At 37.9% G+C, this 18,651-nt stretch overlaps 2 protein-coding genes and 1 long non-coding RNA gene across 3 annotated transcripts in view; 1 reads left to right on the top strand and 2 right to left on the bottom strand.

Annotated features, from left to right (window-relative positions):
• Window positions 1–198: 198 nt before the first annotated feature.
• Window positions 199–5,941, bottom strand: zbtb32 (zinc finger and BTB domain containing 32). The gene is made up of 3 exons (XM_077597731.1): window positions 2,600–5,941; window positions 1,527–1,682; window positions 199–604 (listed from the first exon to the last, which is right to left on the bottom strand). Exon 1 carries the CDS (start codon window positions 5,152–5,154, stop codon window positions 4,204–4,206), a length of 951 nt encoding a protein of 316 aa, XP_077453857.1. The 5' UTR covers window positions 5,155–5,941; the 3' UTR covers window positions 199–604; window positions 1,527–1,682; window positions 2,600–4,203.
• LOC144072613 (uncharacterized) lies at window positions 370–18,636 on the top strand. Its single transcript, XR_013299857.1, has 3 exons — window positions 370–506; window positions 16,898–16,988; window positions 17,924–18,636. It is a non-coding gene; the product is annotated as an uncharacterized LOC144072613 (long non-coding RNA).
• The window catches only part of aplp1 (amyloid beta (A4) precursor-like protein 1), a 29,696-nt gene continuing 25,050 nt past the window's right edge, over window positions 14,006–18,651 (bottom strand). Inside the window, exons 15-17 of the mRNA XM_077597726.1 lie at window positions 18,181–18,246; window positions 17,958–18,101; window positions 14,006–17,063 (exon numbers count right to left, since the gene is read on the bottom strand). Of these exons, the coding sequence (XP_077453852.1) occupies window positions 16,965–17,063; window positions 17,958–18,101; window positions 18,181–18,246 (309 nt within the window). The 3' untranslated portion in view covers window positions 14,006–16,964. The remainder of the gene's footprint in view (window positions 17,064–17,957; window positions 18,102–18,180; window positions 18,247–18,651) is intronic.

Below are 18,651 nucleotides of genomic sequence, written 5' to 3'. Positions count from 1 at the left end.
GCTCAGGAACAAAAAAAGTTCAAAACAAATTAATCAGAAAATGGAGATTTAAAAAAAATAATTCAAAAAACAACCATCAAAATAAATTAAGCAGAAAACAAGTTGGGAGAGCTGGAGGAAAAAATAATTCAAAAACAAACCCACATTTTAGAATTTTTTTTACTAGATAATTCATTTGAAAAAATAAATTAATTTGAAGAACAATCAGGGCTTTATTTATTTATTTTTCAAGTGAATACTACATGCTCCAAATGTCACATTGGATTTTTAAAAGATTCAGATGACTGGGTCAGGGCCTTCAATTGACAGGTGTTTCTAGTTACTGGTAATTGCGTTGTTAGCCTAATTAGTCCTGGTGTGGCATGTCAAGGTTGACTAATGTGTGATGTGTAAAGATAGGTGCTGCTGATGTTCCAGTCAGGGGGGAAGTCGTGGGCTGGGTGGCTGTTGATGTGCCGCTGCATGGCTACCAGACTGCTGCAGAACTCCAAGCACAGGGTGCACCGGTAAGGAGAAGCCCCGCCGTGAGTTCGGAGGTGCTTGATGATGGCTGAAAAGTCACGGGAGCGCTGACCACACACACGACACTCGAAGGGTTTCTCACCTTTTGGGGCGAGAGGATGACAAAGAGATTGGCTTACTTTTACATGTAATTATTCAGTTGTTATGACAGAAGTGCTGCAATTTGAATTTATTTCCACGGTTAAGGACATGAGCAGGTGGTCAAGATGACTGTAATATTAGTGCATACCTGTCAACCTCTGCCGATAACTGCCCTTATAAATGATTATGATTCCCCTTACAAACCCCCCAAAAACCTTACAAACACCGTACGACTCGTACGGTGTTTGTAAGGTTTTTGGGGGGTTTGTAAGGTGAATCATAATCATTTATAAGGGCAGTTATCGGCAGAGGTTGACAGGTATGTTAGTGGCTTTTAGACAATATTCATTCTAGACATGCTCCATCTAACCTGAACAAAAATATATATCTATTTTACAAACAAAATCCCCTTTAATTTCCAGTGAGTATCAACAGAATGACATCATTCATATCAAAATACTTACATTTATCCCATTGAAATGTATTATTGTATCTAACATTAGCAAAATCAAAATTAAGATTTTTGCTTAACAAACTCAAATGTTCACAACATTAAAATCCAACCCACTTAAAAATTCTTCACTTTTGAAGACTTTGAACCACCCCCCAAAAATATATTTTTCTCTCTTACCAGTGATTTTCAGCATGCATAACCCCCCACCCCCATCATCGAATACCTTTATCATTTATCCCATCATATGCTAATAATAATATTCTAACATTTCTCCCTGTACATACTTTCAGATTATTTAATTTAATTATAAGGTACCACTCATTCAGTTTATAAAGGCAATGGCCAATCAAAAAATGGACAACATTTTTGGTTACCTTGTAAATATTAAGCATAATGTCACTAAATAAGCTTTGAGTTCTCTGCCTTTTTTTAAACATTAATGAGTAGTATTAGATGAATGTATTTTTACCTGTGTGAATTCGGTGATGTGTGTTAAGTTGATGTTTAAGACTAAACCTCTTGTAACAGTGTTGGCATTTATGGGGTTTTCGTTCTCTCAAGTCTTGCTCATTAAGATAGGATTTGCAGTCAGTCACAAAAGTCTGACATTGTGCACACGTGTCACCTGTCCAACATCATATGGAAAGAAAAAAATACATCATGGTTAAATTCTAAAAATGATTTTTTTTTTTAACATAAAATCCCATTTATCGTCCACCATGAAAGACAATAAAATGCCAAAATCGAATCAGATGTGTGGTGATGTGAGTCTTCAATATGTTGACTTTGCCTTTTGTCTTAGTGTGTATACTTAGCTTATGAACATAACAGACAGCCACTATTAGAACAAAATATAGAAGAAAAATTCAATGTTCTCATGTTGGACTTTTAAAATAAACATATGAGCCAATTTGTTTTTAGGTGGCTAACAAAAAGATAGTAATGTAAAATGGCCATTTTAATGTTTCCCTCCTGAAAATGTATTTTGCTGAAATCTGATGGTTTATTCTGAATCTGATAAGTGTATGAGTCAATTGACCAAACTCACTTTACCCACAAGGTTGAATTATTAATCCAATTTTTAACTATAATTGCACTTTTACTTTTGAAGTTATCTCCTGTGAGGTAAGAACATTATGTTCTAGCAGAGATATAAGATAAAAACATTCTCTTCAAATGCTTGAATAATGTGACAAAAGATGAAGGTGGTCAGGTTTCATACAGCACAGCAATATTAATTATCAGTTAGAATAATACATGTTGACTGCATAATTGCGTGATGTTCTTTTCATGTACAAACGACACTTGCGTGCAGGACATATTGTACTGTAGTTTAGCTGTATGGTGTAAACCGCATGCAGCGAGCGCTATGCACTAACCACAATCTCTTCAATACTTTCCACCTTGCAGTTTTGGAGGTCATGACGAGTTTGTTAAGTGTTGCTTAACATTTTTTTGCACATTGTGACAGTGATCGTCTACAGTAACACCTCAAAAGCATGCTGTTGTGTCTTGTTTCATGTGTTAATGGAAAATGCTTACCTGAAAGTGACGAGATTGGATTGTGGCGAAGCCTGTCATTTTTATGCACTTCAGAGCAACTGTGGAGACAATAATAATATTTTTATACCGTATTTTTCAGACTCTAAATTACAACACCAATGAACAAATTATTTTTTTTATATATATAATGTGCTCCTGTTTAAAAAGTGCATTAGTGCGACAATGGACTGCATTTGTTCTTTAACTTTTAGCATTGTAATTTTTGTTTATTAATTCATATCTGTTTTTATGATTCTTTTAATTATAGGATTGAATGTGTGTCTTGAGCACCTCAACTGTTGTTCTTGAACAAAATGGGTTCAAGTTCATTAAGCACTCCCAGAATTCATGCATATAGTGCACTGTATTATAAGGGACATTGTTAATTTTAGGGAAAAATAAAGGATTTGAAGTGCGCCTTATAGTCCGCAAAATATGAAACCCCAACTGCTTCAATGAACCGGCAAATCTGTTACAGTATAATTTTAAATATACCCTTTGACAGTGAATCTATAATAACAAATAACTTATATTTTCAAAAATGTAATATGGTTAATAGTGGCACTGTAAAAGAGTGGTTAGCTTATCTGCCTCACAGTTCTGAGACCAATGGTTCAATCTTCAGTGATTTTATTTTTTTATTTTTTTACCTTGTACCAGTTAATATCTTGCTCTCAGTAGTACTAGTAGCAGATGTAAACCACTTCAATAATTCATCAGGTTATACACGTGTACCTAAGTGTAGGGTCTCCCTCTCAACCTCTGGACAAATGCAAAATACAAAAGTTGTATCTTTAAAGTGGGCTTTGTGTGATTTTGCATAGAAATGTGAGAAATGGTATCATTCAACAAAACACATTTAGAGGGGAAAAATAGTTTCACAGACTGAAGATACAAGGTTTCACTGGGTGGAAAATCTCATTTCTTTAGAGGGGAGAAATGCAGGGGATTCCCCTAAATGCACTTTTAGGTTTTATACTCGGGCAAAATAAGTAGAGCACAAAAAAATTATTTTATAATCTGTATTTAGCCTGTTTGGACCCAAATAAACCATTTTAAACAAACCTCGCAATTACCAATTGTAGATTTGATTTTCTTATGTTCTATTGTCCTTTTAATTGAAACCTCACTCAGCGCATATTTGAGTCGGATAAATTTAATGGTTTGGAGTGAAAAAAATCAACCAAATTAGGGGAAATTATGTAATGACAGCACATCATGAAGCAAAAATAAATGGACAATTAACTATTCAGGCAAAAATGCAATGAAAATAATGGGCATAAGCAACTCCATGCATCATCTGCATTGATAATGAATAACTTTTGACTTTATAGAAATGAGTTCTTACAGTAGTGATCAGGAGTGTGATTGAGAATATAGTGCAAAAAATTATGTTATGGTGTTTATAGCTGGCTATAGTTATCTAAATAAATAATTACTATGCATATTTACAGTGGCTCTTAGTTTTTGATTAAATAAAATTCCCTTCCCAAATACACTAGTGCAACTTATAAATGGTTTTTAATCTTTAGCTGGTGCAGTCTGACTTATAGACAGAAAAGTAGAGACTTTATCAGAGGAATAATAGCATCCGTATTGTTGATTTACCTGATCTCACCAATTTTGCCTGTCTTCTGACTTGTCAATATCGTGGTTACCTGCAAGCCCGTCTTGACGTTCCTGTTTGTGGGAGTGTAAAGCTGTTGTTTATGATTTGGATACAAGTCCGCTACTACTGAGCAGTGAGTGGAGGACTGGAAATGGGGACCTTGGACAGGCAAGATGGGAGGCGGCGCCAAGGCGATGGCATATTCCGCAGGAAGCTGAGGGACATGAGCTCCCATTAAAGTTGAATAATTGTGGGTTTTGTGTCTCAGACCGCCCATGGATAGCCACATTTGGCTCGGTATGGTCCAAGGAGAGGAGTAGAAGTTGGAAACTGAACTGGTGATGACGCAGCCTCTATTCAAAGTTGACAACTTGGACTTTTTTCTCGGTTCTTCTTCGGTTGTTGTTTCTTTTATATTGTTTTTAATCCAAGGAATTCCTTGGAGTTCCTCTTCATATCGCTTTTGTTGGAGAGCTGCTTTTTCTTCGCTCTCACTATTTCCTTTGTGCTTTTGAGGTGTCGCCACTATGATGTGGGGGAGTGCGTCCAAGTAATGCTGACACTGCTGCTCTAGTGGTCTCATTTCCAATAACTGAGAAGCCTTTAGTAGCTGTTGTAGGTCGTCCTTGGACACCTCCAGGCTCTGCGTGTAGGCGAAGTCTAGGACCTGCTCAAAGGTCTTGGGTGAGAGATCTTCTAGTGTACGACTGAGATCTTGATTTGTGTGTGAGTGGGCCAGTGTCTCGGCAAGTTTTCTGCTAGCGCAGGCCAGCACCAACCGATGAGCTGGAAAAGTCTGGTTCTTCACTGAGATGAATGCATCGCACATTGAACCTGAGTGGCGCAAAGTGTTGGCTTGATGCAGGAAGTTGGAATATTGCGTGTTTTCGAGTCGGATCATCGCTATTGTAAATTCACAAGAAGATATTAACAGGTTAAAATGCATTGAAGTGACACAAAATGCCTGTCATAAATAGAAATGTATAATATCCACACTAAAAGCTCAGTCCTCAGTGCTTCTTAATGGATACCAAGGCCAAACAGCTTTTGAAATATGAGAGGATTTACGCAAAGTTTAGCACTTTTTGTAACGATATTACAAATTCTATTTTCCTAAAAACTGGTAAATAAATCGCTAGCAATAAATGTATTAGCATGCCATAAATGCAATTTTATGCACGATTTACAAATACATTTTTTTAAATCACAGTATTCTGATATGGTCCATTCAAGTATATTGTGTTCTGTGCATATTAATTTACTTAAAATAAGAAAATGTATAGCAATGGTCAATATTTTGTTAAAAAAAAAACAAATGTGTACAGGTGAACAAAAAATATACCACTGCAAAATATTAAATTTCACTGATTTTGCTTTCATTAGCCAATTGTTTAGCTAGAGTGTTTCCTTTAATAAAAGAAACTTTTACTACTACAGACGGCATTACTGCTGAATTCCAAATATTACTTGCGTTTGGGGCACTATGTCTATTATTTATTATTACCATCGTTTCAAAGTATTTTTTGTAGGTTTACATCCAGCGACTATATGCATGGATGTGAAAAGCAATAATTGTAGTATTATGCGTAGTGTTTTCAGTGAGGCCATTGCCAAATCAATTCAAGCATGAGGACCAATTCAGTTTTTCTTCCCTTCTACCAGAAATATAGGTTGTGTCAAAATTTGTTCAGGAAATAACTTAAAACCACATCTACAGTAGATATTCTGTAGATGACACTTGTTAGAATTATTATGAATATTCTATATGTGTTGTAAGCATTTTTCAATAAGTAATAAGGCTATAAACCAATTCATGGAACCATGGACACTTTTCCTCCACATCGTCTCCTCAAGGCCCCACAGCTCGAGGACACATTGTTTTCACACACGCTTTTCGGCAGAACACAACGGGACTGTTTTGACGGGACTCCAGCAGAAGATGGCGATAATCGCATTATTGTTTGAAAATACGGCTTTGCTTTGTTTACCTTGAAAGCATTCCTCACACTGTTGTTTTTCTAACCAGCGAGGGTGTTATTGTACTGATTACATAACCATGTTTTTCGAGTGTCGCGATTAAATACAATGATTCAGTTACTGCAATTCAGAATGCACTGGGGGCTAAGACGACGCCACATTGTATCTCCTTGCAAGTTCGCCGCAGAGTTTGTTGAAAGATGTTTTTCCTTTTTTAATTAAATATTACTAATAATGATTTAAAAGGTTTGAATCATTATTCCAACATTTGGTCCTTCGAGTAGCCGGGGTCAACAAACCGATAGGGAATCCAGACGCTGCGGTTTAATATCTGGAGTGACCGTGCACGGCGAGAATCCCTTTTCCAGGCTGGACTATTTCTCAGCAGCGCCTGTTTTCTAATCGGTTGACGACTATCCTCTTGGTAAGCATCTTTCGACATTTCTGCCGAGTCCGCGTGTGATGGCTGCATATTGTTGACGGGTTCCGAGTGCGTGAAGGGCATCACACGCGAAGGCCTTATTTTGAGAAGTAAGGCTCGCATCCTGGGGATAGCGATTTTAAAAAACCCTGTGGATACTAGTCACTAGCAGGTAGACACGGTGTGGTCTATAAACGTCTGCCGTGTACAAAAAAAAAGGTACTACGGGGGCACACAAATCCGCTCCAAAAATGGGTAGTGGAGACAGTAAAGCGGCTATTGACGATCCAAAGATGCGTCTGCCGTGTAAAGATTGGAAATTTGTTGAAAATCAAAGCGCTACAAGGGTTAAACACCTAAACTTATGGATAAATAAATATGGATTTGCTGGCCAGCTTAATATGCATAAGATATTGATACTGCAGGATAAAATACGTGCTAAGCATGGGGGAAACCTTAGCAAAATGGAGCAGGAGGGATATAATGATACCTATTATTGGTTTATGATGGCAAGGGAACGGAGTGATGGATGCGTTAAATCGGTTGATAACGGTGGGACTGGAAACACAGAGGCTGTGTTATTCCACAGAAAAGAGGACATTAGATTTTATCACCTGAATGGGGTGGAAACGCAGCAAATTTGGATGATAGACAGGCCTACGGGCACGCTTGAACAATACGTAAATCAGGCGGTCCAGGCTGAAGAGGTTTTAAAAAAGAAAGGGAAAAGAAAGGGGGGGGCACCCTCTAACGAGGACGGGATTTTTGACCAAAATAAGGGGTGTGAACGTAAACCTTTTAACAGGGATAATGAAAAAAAATACGCAGGGAAGTTCAACAGAAATCGAGGTAACAGAGAGAAAATCTGTTGGATCTGTGGGAAAATAGGTCATATATCCCGCGATTGCCCAAATAACAGGGCCTCTAAAAGTGAAGGCAAATCGGCATGACTAGTCGGGGGGCCTGCTCAAAACGAGAAATGGATTTGAGCAGAGGGAAGTGGAACTAAATTTAGCGGAGATATTGGCACTTGATACAATTAAACCTGAAAGTTGTAAAATGGCAATTAAAATGGTTATTTCAAAGAATGAAATGGCTTATTGTGGCTTATCCTGGTGTCGTCCCCGTCTGCTAGCGGGAATATTTTGGTTAACAGAAATACAAAACAGCAAATTAAATGTTTAGCGGGGTTGCCAAAACTGCGTTTTGGTCAGACTCTAAACTTGCCGAATAAATGCTTTGATTGCGGGGGGAGCGCTCTGTTTTGATGCGGCTGAATATTACAATAATTGGCCTTGGGGGTGCTGAAGCAAACTTGAGGGCAGAAATGGGTTTTGCTATGATATAGTTGTGCTTGCAGCATATTGTGAGTATGGGGCTTGGCAAACTACGATGATATGATGATATAGTTGGATATCGGGAGAGTAATTAATTTAGTTTATTAATTTAGTCTTCTCTAAAAAATAATTGCTCACAGGAGGCACAGGAGGGGAAGCAGTGGACACAAATAAAAAGAGAGCACTTTGGAATTTGTAAACAAAAGATAAGGCTGCTGCTTCTGCAGCGAGCGTGAAGGTCACAGTCAGCGGGTAAGGGCGCGCTTCCGTTTAAACATTTCAGAATAAGAACAAAACATGGTCTGCAAGGGATGCAGTGTTCCGCGATTATCTTCGCATTTATTTTTGGGGTTTAATCAGAAATGTCTTTCGAGGTGATAGAAAATCTGTTTGGCAAAGATTGATTTGGGGAAAGCTTTGGAATTGGGAATAATACTATTATTATTATTTTATTTTCTTTTTTGTGAAGTTCAAAGGGCTCTTAATTGAAGAGAGCTAGTTTTGGAGGATAAAACGATATTATTACTGTTTTTGAATGGTTGGCTGGTTAAAGAAAAATGAATGGATTTTTTTACAATATTATGGCATATTGGTTACAATTTGTGGGTCCTTTATTAAGCATTGAAAATTGTAATTAGGAAATGCCTAGTAAAAGGTGGATTTCACTAATTTAATTATTGTAGATTTTTCTTGTGGTAACAGGGAGCTATAAGAAATGGCTCTTATCTTAAGTAAACATAGTATGGGGTGATTTGCAATTTATGTCTTAGGTATTAAGGGTTATTTGGTTGTTAAAGAAATCAGACATGAAATTAACAATGCGGAAATGAGAAATTTCATGGCATTCGTCCAAATTGTTAGGTAAATTGAACCTGGCTGGGGTAGATAAGATAATTGGTTAAGGATAGGCATAGTTTCCCTAGAAGAAACATGGAGCGTCTTTAGGTGCACAAAAGACTTTCCTTGTTTGACCTGAAGGGGGCGTATGCTTTGGTAGGTCATATTGATGACTATTGGGACGTTATTACTGTCTATTGCTTTAGGGGCATACAAATTAAGAATTTAGCCAAAACTTACTGCATTGCAATTATGGGGTTAATACAACTGAATGTTACGGTGATAACGATGGGCAATAACAAGCTTAGATAAAGGGGAATATCTACAAACAAACAAAAAAATCTAAATTCAGGTAGGGCCTTCCATGGTGTGAAACAAGTGATGAAATAATGTCTATGTTTTAAAAATAACATCTCCAAATTATAAAATATCAACCTTGGGGAAATGCTTTAAGTAGATGGGTTGATTAGAATGGGCAAAATTCGATAACATTGAAAGGGGGTGAGATAAAGTTTTTACAAACGGTTAAAATACAAAAAGGGGGTGTGTGTGTGTTTCAATGTGTCACAACTTTTCCGTTATTGCCTTATTGGCGAATAGAATGGGGTAAGGGGCGGTGGCAATTGAACAAATTTCTATTTTTAGATATGTGGCATGTGAATCTAATACATTAATTATCTAGTTTCTTCAGGCATCAATCTTGATGATTGGGGGAGCACTCTAAATTTCTTGATTATGAGTGCCAGCGTGGATGAGTGTCTGTCTTTTGTGTTTCAATTGGCTAGCCACCAAGATATATCAATATTCTAATATCAAGGTGGAATATTTCTGAAATCGCTGATAAGCCTTTCAAGGACGGCGGTGGCAGAGTAGGACAGAAACAAAAAGAAAAGAATTTCGCCAAATGAAATTTTTAATTTCTGTAATGGGAAATTTTGGGAACCTGGGGGACTAAACAAAAACAAAAGACTTATCTGGGAGGGCTGCCATTTTGAGTCATGGTAAATTTCATGCCTCAAAAAAGGGGGAGGTTATATATTCAATCTATATGCAGATATATGGCAAAAACACGGGCGATTCCCCCTTATGTCAAGCTACAAAAGCTACGTATCCATTTCAAAGGATACACATGGAATATGTGTGGTACATAACAGTCCTAAAACAGATTGGGGAAACCTTGTTGCAGAAACTGGTCTAGATTGGCATGCTTGGATGACACACGTGTGCGAAAAACCATCAGGCCTTCGATAAAATTAACCCATACGGTGGGGGCATTACAAATCATAATTCAGACTGACAAATTAACTTGTGGATCTTTGTCTGACGTTTTTCCTAAGTCCATGGGTAAGAAGGTCGTCGGAGATGGAAACACCCGGATCCGCCATAGTAAAATTAAAATCTGAGATGACCAGAGAATTCATTTCTGCAACGGGGAGTTCCCAAACGGGAGGCGGTAAGAAATAATTGGTTATTGTTGATGGAAAATGCAGCTATTATAAATCAAACCTGTATCAAACCTGTATAACATGTATGGGGGGGCCGACCTCTCTTAAGAGTGGTACCCGCGCAAATTACCCCTGATTGTGTAAAGGAGATAATGCAAAATTTTTAGTGTTATATAAAGGTCTCATACTACAAGTTCTGTTTAGAAGTGTTACACAAAAGAGGAAATAATTTATAATTAGAATTATACCAATATTTATTACAATAATTTATACCAATTATTGTGGCATAAAGGCTCATTGAACTGTACTCATATATTGATCTTGGATTGAATCGAATTTTGCCAGACTGTAATATCTGTACATACTGTATCGTTTTTCAAAGAATTGATATTGACAAAAGATGTAAGCCCAAAATGTATGAAATGGAATAATGTCTACCCAGTTACAACGGCAGCAAAGGACAAGCCTAACTTTTCAACACATGTCGCGTTTAATCATTTTACCTGCTTAGTCCTCACAGGGCACGGACCGGCACTGGGAGCGATAAATGTGACGTGGTGTGCCCACGTCCTAAAACAGACTACACCCCTGATTCCACGTTCTGACCTATGGTGGTGGTGGGGTCAAAACAAATTATACGACTCCTGCCAAAATGACAGCAGGACTTTGTGCCTTGGTCTCACTGCTATTACCAGTGTCTGTTTTTCCATCTACAGTAGAGGAGATACAATTGGCTGCACAGAAATCCGGTATGATGGCGGGCCCCTCGCGACGGCGTCGCATGGAGAGGGTGATACATTGATGCGATTGGCATCCACGAGGATGAGTATAAGTTGGCTAATCAGATCGCAGCAGGTTAGGAGTATATTTTTCTTTTAATTACTCCAAACAAAAATGTTGATTGGATAAATTACCTGCATCACAATGTCCAAGAACTTGGAAATTATACTGAACAGGGATTTGTGGCGATAAAGGAACAACTGGCAGCCACTAGTCTGACGGCGTTCCAGGATCGTGCAGCGGTTGAAATGCTTCTTGAAGGAGCAGGGGGCGTATGCAACGTTTGAAAATGTTGCACTCAACAACACGCCCCCCACTGGGTCCCACACCAGGGCCAACGATGGCCTGCAGACCCTAAACCGCAAGATGAAAAAGCATCCTGGAGTAGAATAATGTCCGCTGACAGATTTGTGGCCTCACTAATAATGATTTGGCCTAATTTGTGGTAGCCCTTTTTGCTACGATTTTGACATTATGTGGGTGTTGTATTATTCCCTGCTTAAGATCTTTGATGAGCCGACTTATAACCACTGCGATTGCCCCTACAAATTCCAAATTGCATGAATTATATCTCCTACTGAAGTGCTGACACTAACAGTGAATTCCAAGAGCATGGTAATTACGAGGATGGATTGGACGAAAATGATCTTATTTTCTGCCGAACGAGTAGAGCCTAAGCGGGTAAAATTAAAACAGCCAACGGTGATATCCCTCTTATTTTGAATTTGTCATAAAATGAATAACAAACATATAGTAAAAGGAGGGAATGTTAGAATTATTATGAATATTCTATATGTGTTGTAAGCATTTTTCAATAAGTAATAAGGCTATAAACCAATTCATGGAACCATGGACACTTTTCCTCCACATCGTCTCCTCAAGGCCCCACAGCTCGAGGACACATTGTTTTCACACACGCTTTTCGGCAGAACACAACGGGACTGTTTTGACGGGACTCCAGCAGAAGATGGCGATAATCGCATTATTGTTTGAAAATACGGCTTTGCTTTGTTTACCTTGAAAGCATTCCTCACACTGTTGTTTTTCTAACCAGCGAGGGTGTTATTGTACTGATTACATAACCATGTTTTTCGAGTGTCGCGATTAAATACAATGATTCAGTTACTGCAATTCAGAATGCACTGGGGGCTAAGACGACGCCACATTGTATCTCCTTGCAAGTTCGCCGCAGAGTTTGTTGAAAGATGTTTTTCCTTTTTTAATTAAATATTACTAATAATGATTTAAAAGGTTTGAATCATTATTCCAACATTACTATAATAAAAGACTAGCTTGTTTTTCTCATGCAGTAATGCTCTAGTGTCTAATAACAGAACAATTACAAGTGACAGTTGTAAAATTACCCCCGCCCTACCCAATATATTTATTATTACGGATTGCAGTTCATTGTCGTATGAATCCACATGCAACACATATATAAAAACGTGTTGAATATTTAATCAAAAGCTGACGACCAATGAAATAAATAAATATCAGTAGTTTGAGTCACTTACTGTACTTGCTCTGTTGTGAATATTCTCCCAGGTAAATAATTGGCCTTCCTTACAACCTAACAGTGAGGAGACCTGTCATTGGGGATGTACATTTTGTGAGAGTAGTTTCCTCTCTTGTATTTGTAGTCCCTCCTCTTCAGCTTGCCTCATTCATGCATTTAATTGCTACCACGCTTTCACTCAATAACTGAATAAAAAAATGCCGAGGGCCAATAATTACCTTATTGTGACTGTTGTAAATGTTCAGAATTACATACCATGACAAACTACTGTCGCAATATTTATATTTTTTTAATATTGGAATTTATTAGAATGTGTTTAATGTTTTATGCAAATACACAAGATTTTCCAAACAGTGACCTTTGCTAGAAAATCATCTGATGGACGTTCACCTCAGCCCAAATTATGTGCACCCATGTGGAAATTAATGTCTTACTATTAATTTCAATAATTTAATCACTTTTTTTCATGAACTTGGATTGGAAAATAGATTCTTCAGCAAAATGTCTTGATAAACTCAAGAATCCTTTGTTGTTGTTGCAGTCGGTGCGTCCAGGCCCTGAGAAAGCAAAGCAGCCCTAAGCAAAGATGTCTCTATCTTATTTTGCTACTGGAGTCTGTTTTGTTTTAAATGGTTGAAAACTGGGCTGAGCATACCAAACACATATACACACAGATTCTTTGGATAAGTGTTAATGATACATGTATATGAGTAGGAATAATGGTGACTAAAATGCAACTTTTTAGGTCGATTGTCCATTTGCCTGTCTTAATTCTTATGAAAAGCTTTTTACAGTCACTCAACCAATATCATATTTCTACTGCATAATACAAGTCAAATCACGAATGAATAAAGATTATTCGTGGTGAATGAAACAACACATCAAGGCAGTCTGCTGCGTAACGCATCGTGGTAAATATGACTCATTTTACTACGGTGGCTATAGCCGTGGAATTTTGTAGAACCACAAGATATCTGTCCGATACTATGCTGATAAACTAAACTGTCTGTATAGCCTGCCGACCTTTTTACACATAAATGCAACTCACTGTCAGAGTTGTGGTGTGAATGATGGTAATGTGGCTGATGATGCTTCTTTGTCATTTCTGGAGAAAATGTGTTAGGCCACCCACTCACTAGTTCTAGTGAAAAGGTTGTTACGTTTGCAGTGCTCTAAATGTGACGTTTGCTGACGTGGGGTCATTTGTCGTGATGTAAAAAGAAGCTAAGAATCTAAATTAATGACAATTGGGGTTATATGTAAATGTTATTTCCCACTTTCTATGGGTTGGACTAATTACTTAGACATTACATTTATTCTGGAAACCTTTCATAAAAATATTTGTTGAGGTTTCTGTTTGCAGTTGTTGTTGAGAAGAAAAAAATCCTCATAGACGCCACACTCTGGCTTTTCAATCTAAATGACCTGCGTCACGATTCCTGATGGTGTTCTGTCAAGATAAAGAAACACAAAAGGAGGCAACATTTTATGGGTCATTCATTTTATTACACTATCAATTAGCTTGGTTTGATTGCTTGCAGGTACAATTACACAACAGAGAAAACATGTTTTCTTCTCAAATTAAAATACTGTATCTTCTTTCTGCATGGCTTTGGTTAAAGGATCATAGGGGGAGAGAAAAATGATTTCAATTTTTTTTTAAACCTTTGTGATAGTATAGAACTGGTGAGTGCGCAAGCCAAGGATAGGCATAATAATCAAAATTCGGTGTTTCATGAATTAAATGACGATTTGGAACAAGTGAGGCAAAATAGCGTGCGCCATCAGCAGAAGCACTTTCGATTCAGCACTGTGGTTTGCCGTTTGAAGAAGCCCCAAATTAAGATGTATATCGGAGATGTTCGCTATGACAGAACCCACCACATTCCTAGTAAAATAATAGTCTGAAGGAACAAATATGTCCTTTATTGATTGAGGAAATGTCTTAAAATAGCCATTCCCAGGCAGACACGGCAATTTGATGGCTTGTGCTTAGTGCCGCACTGTTGCTGTCAATTAGGCTGCAAACACCCGACTCACGTTTATCTGAAATACATCATTGCTTTAATATACAAGCTCCTAAAATGACACGTCAAAAGCATGACCCTTGAACCAACTGATTATTATCTCCAGTATAAATAAAAAATACAATATAATTACATCTAAAACACAGCATTGTAAAAGGCAATAACGCAGCAATTAAAATCTCAGACAATTTTAATATTTCACAGGGAGAGAACCGAACAGAGGATACATGTATAAATGTGATTCGGGTAAATACGGTATTACATACCTCACTACGTCTGCTAAATGCTGGTAGGGAACCCTCGGTGGTGGTTTTGTCAATTTGAAATAAAAACAGGCAAGCTTATTCTCATCTATGATTTCAGTAGTATCATTAAAGTGTGGACATTCACTAACATAGCTGTACAAATTATACAAAGGCTTTGACCCATCGTAACACAACCAGCCTCGTGAAACACACCATCACAACGCCATTGTGTGTGTTTTTTTTGTATTTATTTTTGTCATTTTTTATTTTTTTTTGCATTATCTGCACATCCCGCAACGTGACCCTCTTCAGTGACTTCATAAACTGACACGCACACGGCTGACAGGAGGAAAAAGACTGGATCAAAGCTATGATAGAGCGCTAATAATCCGCATTTAAGATGTCAAGACGAGTAGCTCAATGACATACTATCACTACTTCTAGGTTAACTACGTGTGCTGTGTTTTTAGGATTGAATAAACACACTGACACGATATACTGCCCTCCGTATTTTACACCTCGGCCTCGATTCCCACCAGACGAATAACGAGCAGGATGCTACAAAGTGATGACGAATGTCACTGCCTAAGTGATGATGAGTGTCAATGCCTGACGCGTGGCTTGACGTCACTACTCTGGGAATGGCAGCAGGCGAAATAAAGTCAGTAACGAAGAGAATGGAATCTCGACAACTATCTTAAATACATTCAGAAAGAAGTTACTGTGTCGTCTTGTGCTGGTTTTTTACAACAGTCCGTTTTCAATCAGCCATGTAAGGAAAATGCTTCTCCTTCTCGTTTACAGCACAACGCACTACGTTGATGTATCGTTCCCTCACACCAATGAGTCAGACACGTCTACTCGACGCTTACGAGGGTACACTTACGCCCTGAATGAATCATACTTTTGACAAAGTGAACCGATATCGTTTGGTTGGAAAAAATGACACAAGGAGGTGGAGGACTGATAAAAGTTGGATAATTAATTTTGTCCCTACTGATTCCAAATCCACCTATTGTGCTTTTTGATATTTGGAGATGATTTTTTGAATCGCGCAAAAGGATGAATCAAATGTTGAGTTAAAAAAAATTACCCAAAAAATAAATCAAATAATAATCTGACTGTTCATAGTCTGTTTCTGCTATGTTGTGACATTTCCACGCAGAAGACGTTTTACAAATGGCTCACAAGCCGTATGAGGTATAAATCATTTGGGGCCTAAGTGTACAACCGATGTTATTTACATTGTCCATTTTAAAACGGCGACTTTTTAAGAAGCAGTGACGGCAACGACACAAATAGTTACAGCAGCTTCATACACAGAGTTGTCATGCTCTCATTAAATCTATATTCTATTTTACACTTAGGTGGCAGTACAAATAAACTTAAAATAACTCAATGGAACATTTCCCTGTATATTTGCCAATTAAATCAAAACATTTGAGAGCTATTACTCAAAAGTAAATTTGAATGATATTTATACGATCTCGAAAATCTCTGACGAAAATCATTTTTTTCTTAATTTGGTGCTAAATGACGATGACCAGGTTGCCTATCACACTCATCTACATACTACTTACACTATATCTACAATAGGTGAAACGATATGTTGATGACTATGGCAAAAATAAATTTTAAAAAGCATTTCGCGCCATTCTGTTTATGGTTCGTTGGTACGTCAAGTTATGTCACTCTGGGGTTGTTTCAGTGGGAATATTCTCTAGAGTACGCGGCAGGATCTAATCCATGGGTCACACACTCGAGGGCTACTATCCAGTCTGTTTTCCATATCTCCCTTCTCCAACACACCTGAATCAAAGATTGCTATTAGGCTTCTGGAGAGATTGCTGAGGAGTTGATCATTTGATTCAGGTGAGTTTTTAAGGAGGGCTACATGGAAAACAGACTGGATAGGTGCCCTTAAAGACTGGAGTTTGTGACCCCTGATATGATCCAAAGAAGATTGATTACTAGAGGTGAGGCGTGCTATTTCACTATTCACATTTTGGTAATGATGGTTGATGCTGTTGGTCATTTACATTACGTTTTGACTTAAGTTTATCCAAGAAATTGATGCGATCTCGGTGTTGTCAATCCATTACAGGCGGTGTGGTTGGTGCATCACCGTGACGTGACGATGGGGCAAAACCAACAGTTGATTTGCTACAAACTCAGTTCATCTGCTCAAAGAATTTGTAAGTAGGGTTTTCGTAACCGTGGTTTTGCATTTTGGTGAGTTGTCGTTCCTCCGGGGTCAGCATAGGGTCCACCTGTTTGGGACAAACATGAGCTCAATAACTGCAAACTAGTCAAGTTACTTTACTAGAGATAGAAACAGAAGATGGTCACCGTGTGTGGAGTCTCAAATTCATTGGCCTCCAAATTATTCCACAAAGAACTGCACTGGCTGCAGGATTTCATTACAACCAATTTGGCGTCTCACAAGTGTAATCAATTGTTTGCCGTCAGGTGCTGCTATTTTTAGTAGAAACCTCATTGGTTAGTGTCTGCAGGATCGGTTGGAACAAAAACCAACACCCAGATTGGATGGAACAAAAACCAGGACCCTGAGTGACCCTTGAGGACCGTTTTGAGACTCCTGCTTTAATCGATTTAGTTGGGATGTCCACCATCGAGCAATTAAACTTTCCAACTTTATCACAAATTTATGTATTTTTAAGTATTAAGAAAAGTTGAAGAAATGTTTGGAAATGTTTTTTTCATTCTTAATATATTTCTGAAGTATAATTGACTCAGCAGATCCTCAAAATCAGTTGACTCAGAAATACGCCTTTGAGACATCCCTACAAATTATTGTAAGACAATTTTAAACCATGACAATGTGCTAAATATTACATATATCAAAATAATTTTATATATATAAAACAGCTGTTCACACACCAATGGTGCTGCTGCTGCCATGTGAGGTTCTGGAAATTAGTGTTCAGTGCATTGCTCAAGGGCAAATTGACAACAAGTAGTCGTAGCCCAGAACCGAACAACGGACCTTTTGTTACCAGGACAACGCAAGCTAACAATTGCACCACGGCCATGAAAGTTTGATTAAGATTCTTGTCAAATTGGAAACGGAGAACTTTGACCTCATGCGGAAACTAAATGTCATGCAAAGGTTGTGCTATCCTCCTCTTGCCCTGTCATCCTACCTCGACGATACCGTGGCTGATGGTGCCGTAAGGCTTCCTGCGCACGAGCAACAGACTGATCACCATCACCATGGCGATGGCCACAGCTACCACAAGCAAGCCCACCATGGCACCGCGGTTAAATGTATCCAAGGCATCAGGTTGCTGTGGAAATGAGGGTGGAAAGAGACGATAGCCATACATATTTGCTTGAACATTGATCACAGCGCTATGTCTTTCTTACCAGTTCATCTCTCTCAATCTCATCATGCTTGTAGACAACTTGTTTGAGCTCCACAGAGGTGTTAATCTAAAAGGGAACAGAATAAGTCAGAACATCATGGGTGGGTTAAAAAAATGCTAAAGTGAACATGTTAAAAACTTGACTTTTAAGTTTCTTGTGCAGTATACACAGAGTTCAGTTTTTGGAGTGCCTGCTTAATTCATCTAGTATAAGTTTGCCTATTTTTCAAAATGTTTGCGTGAACAGTAGTATACTGTATAATTCTGCCTCAATATTACAAATTCTACCAAGTTACAATATCAAAAGTATCATGTTCATTCTTTTCTGAAAATTAATATATTTCCCTAAATAATTGGTAAATTGATTGAATAACAACAAAGAAATAACAATATACAAAAATGATTATTTTTACAACCACATTCCACAATAATGTTGAATTATTTATTTCCTTTTAGAGTTTAAATAATAATC

Source organism: Stigmatopora argus, chromosome 4, assembly GCF_051989625.1.
Source record: "Stigmatopora argus isolate UIUO_Sarg chromosome 4, RoL_Sarg_1.0, whole genome shotgun sequence".
NCBI classification, from domain to species: Eukaryota; Metazoa; Chordata; class Actinopteri; order Syngnathiformes; family Syngnathidae; genus Stigmatopora; species Stigmatopora argus.
Note: the sequence above shows the minus strand (reverse complement) of the source record. Positions and strands in the feature narration are given on the sequence as shown.

Bases quoted from the DNA above. Each gene is read 5' to 3' on its own strand.
- zbtb32 (XM_077597731.1), bottom strand. From the start codon at position 5,154: ATGCATTTTAACCTGTTAATATCTTCTTGTGAATTTACAATAGCGATG.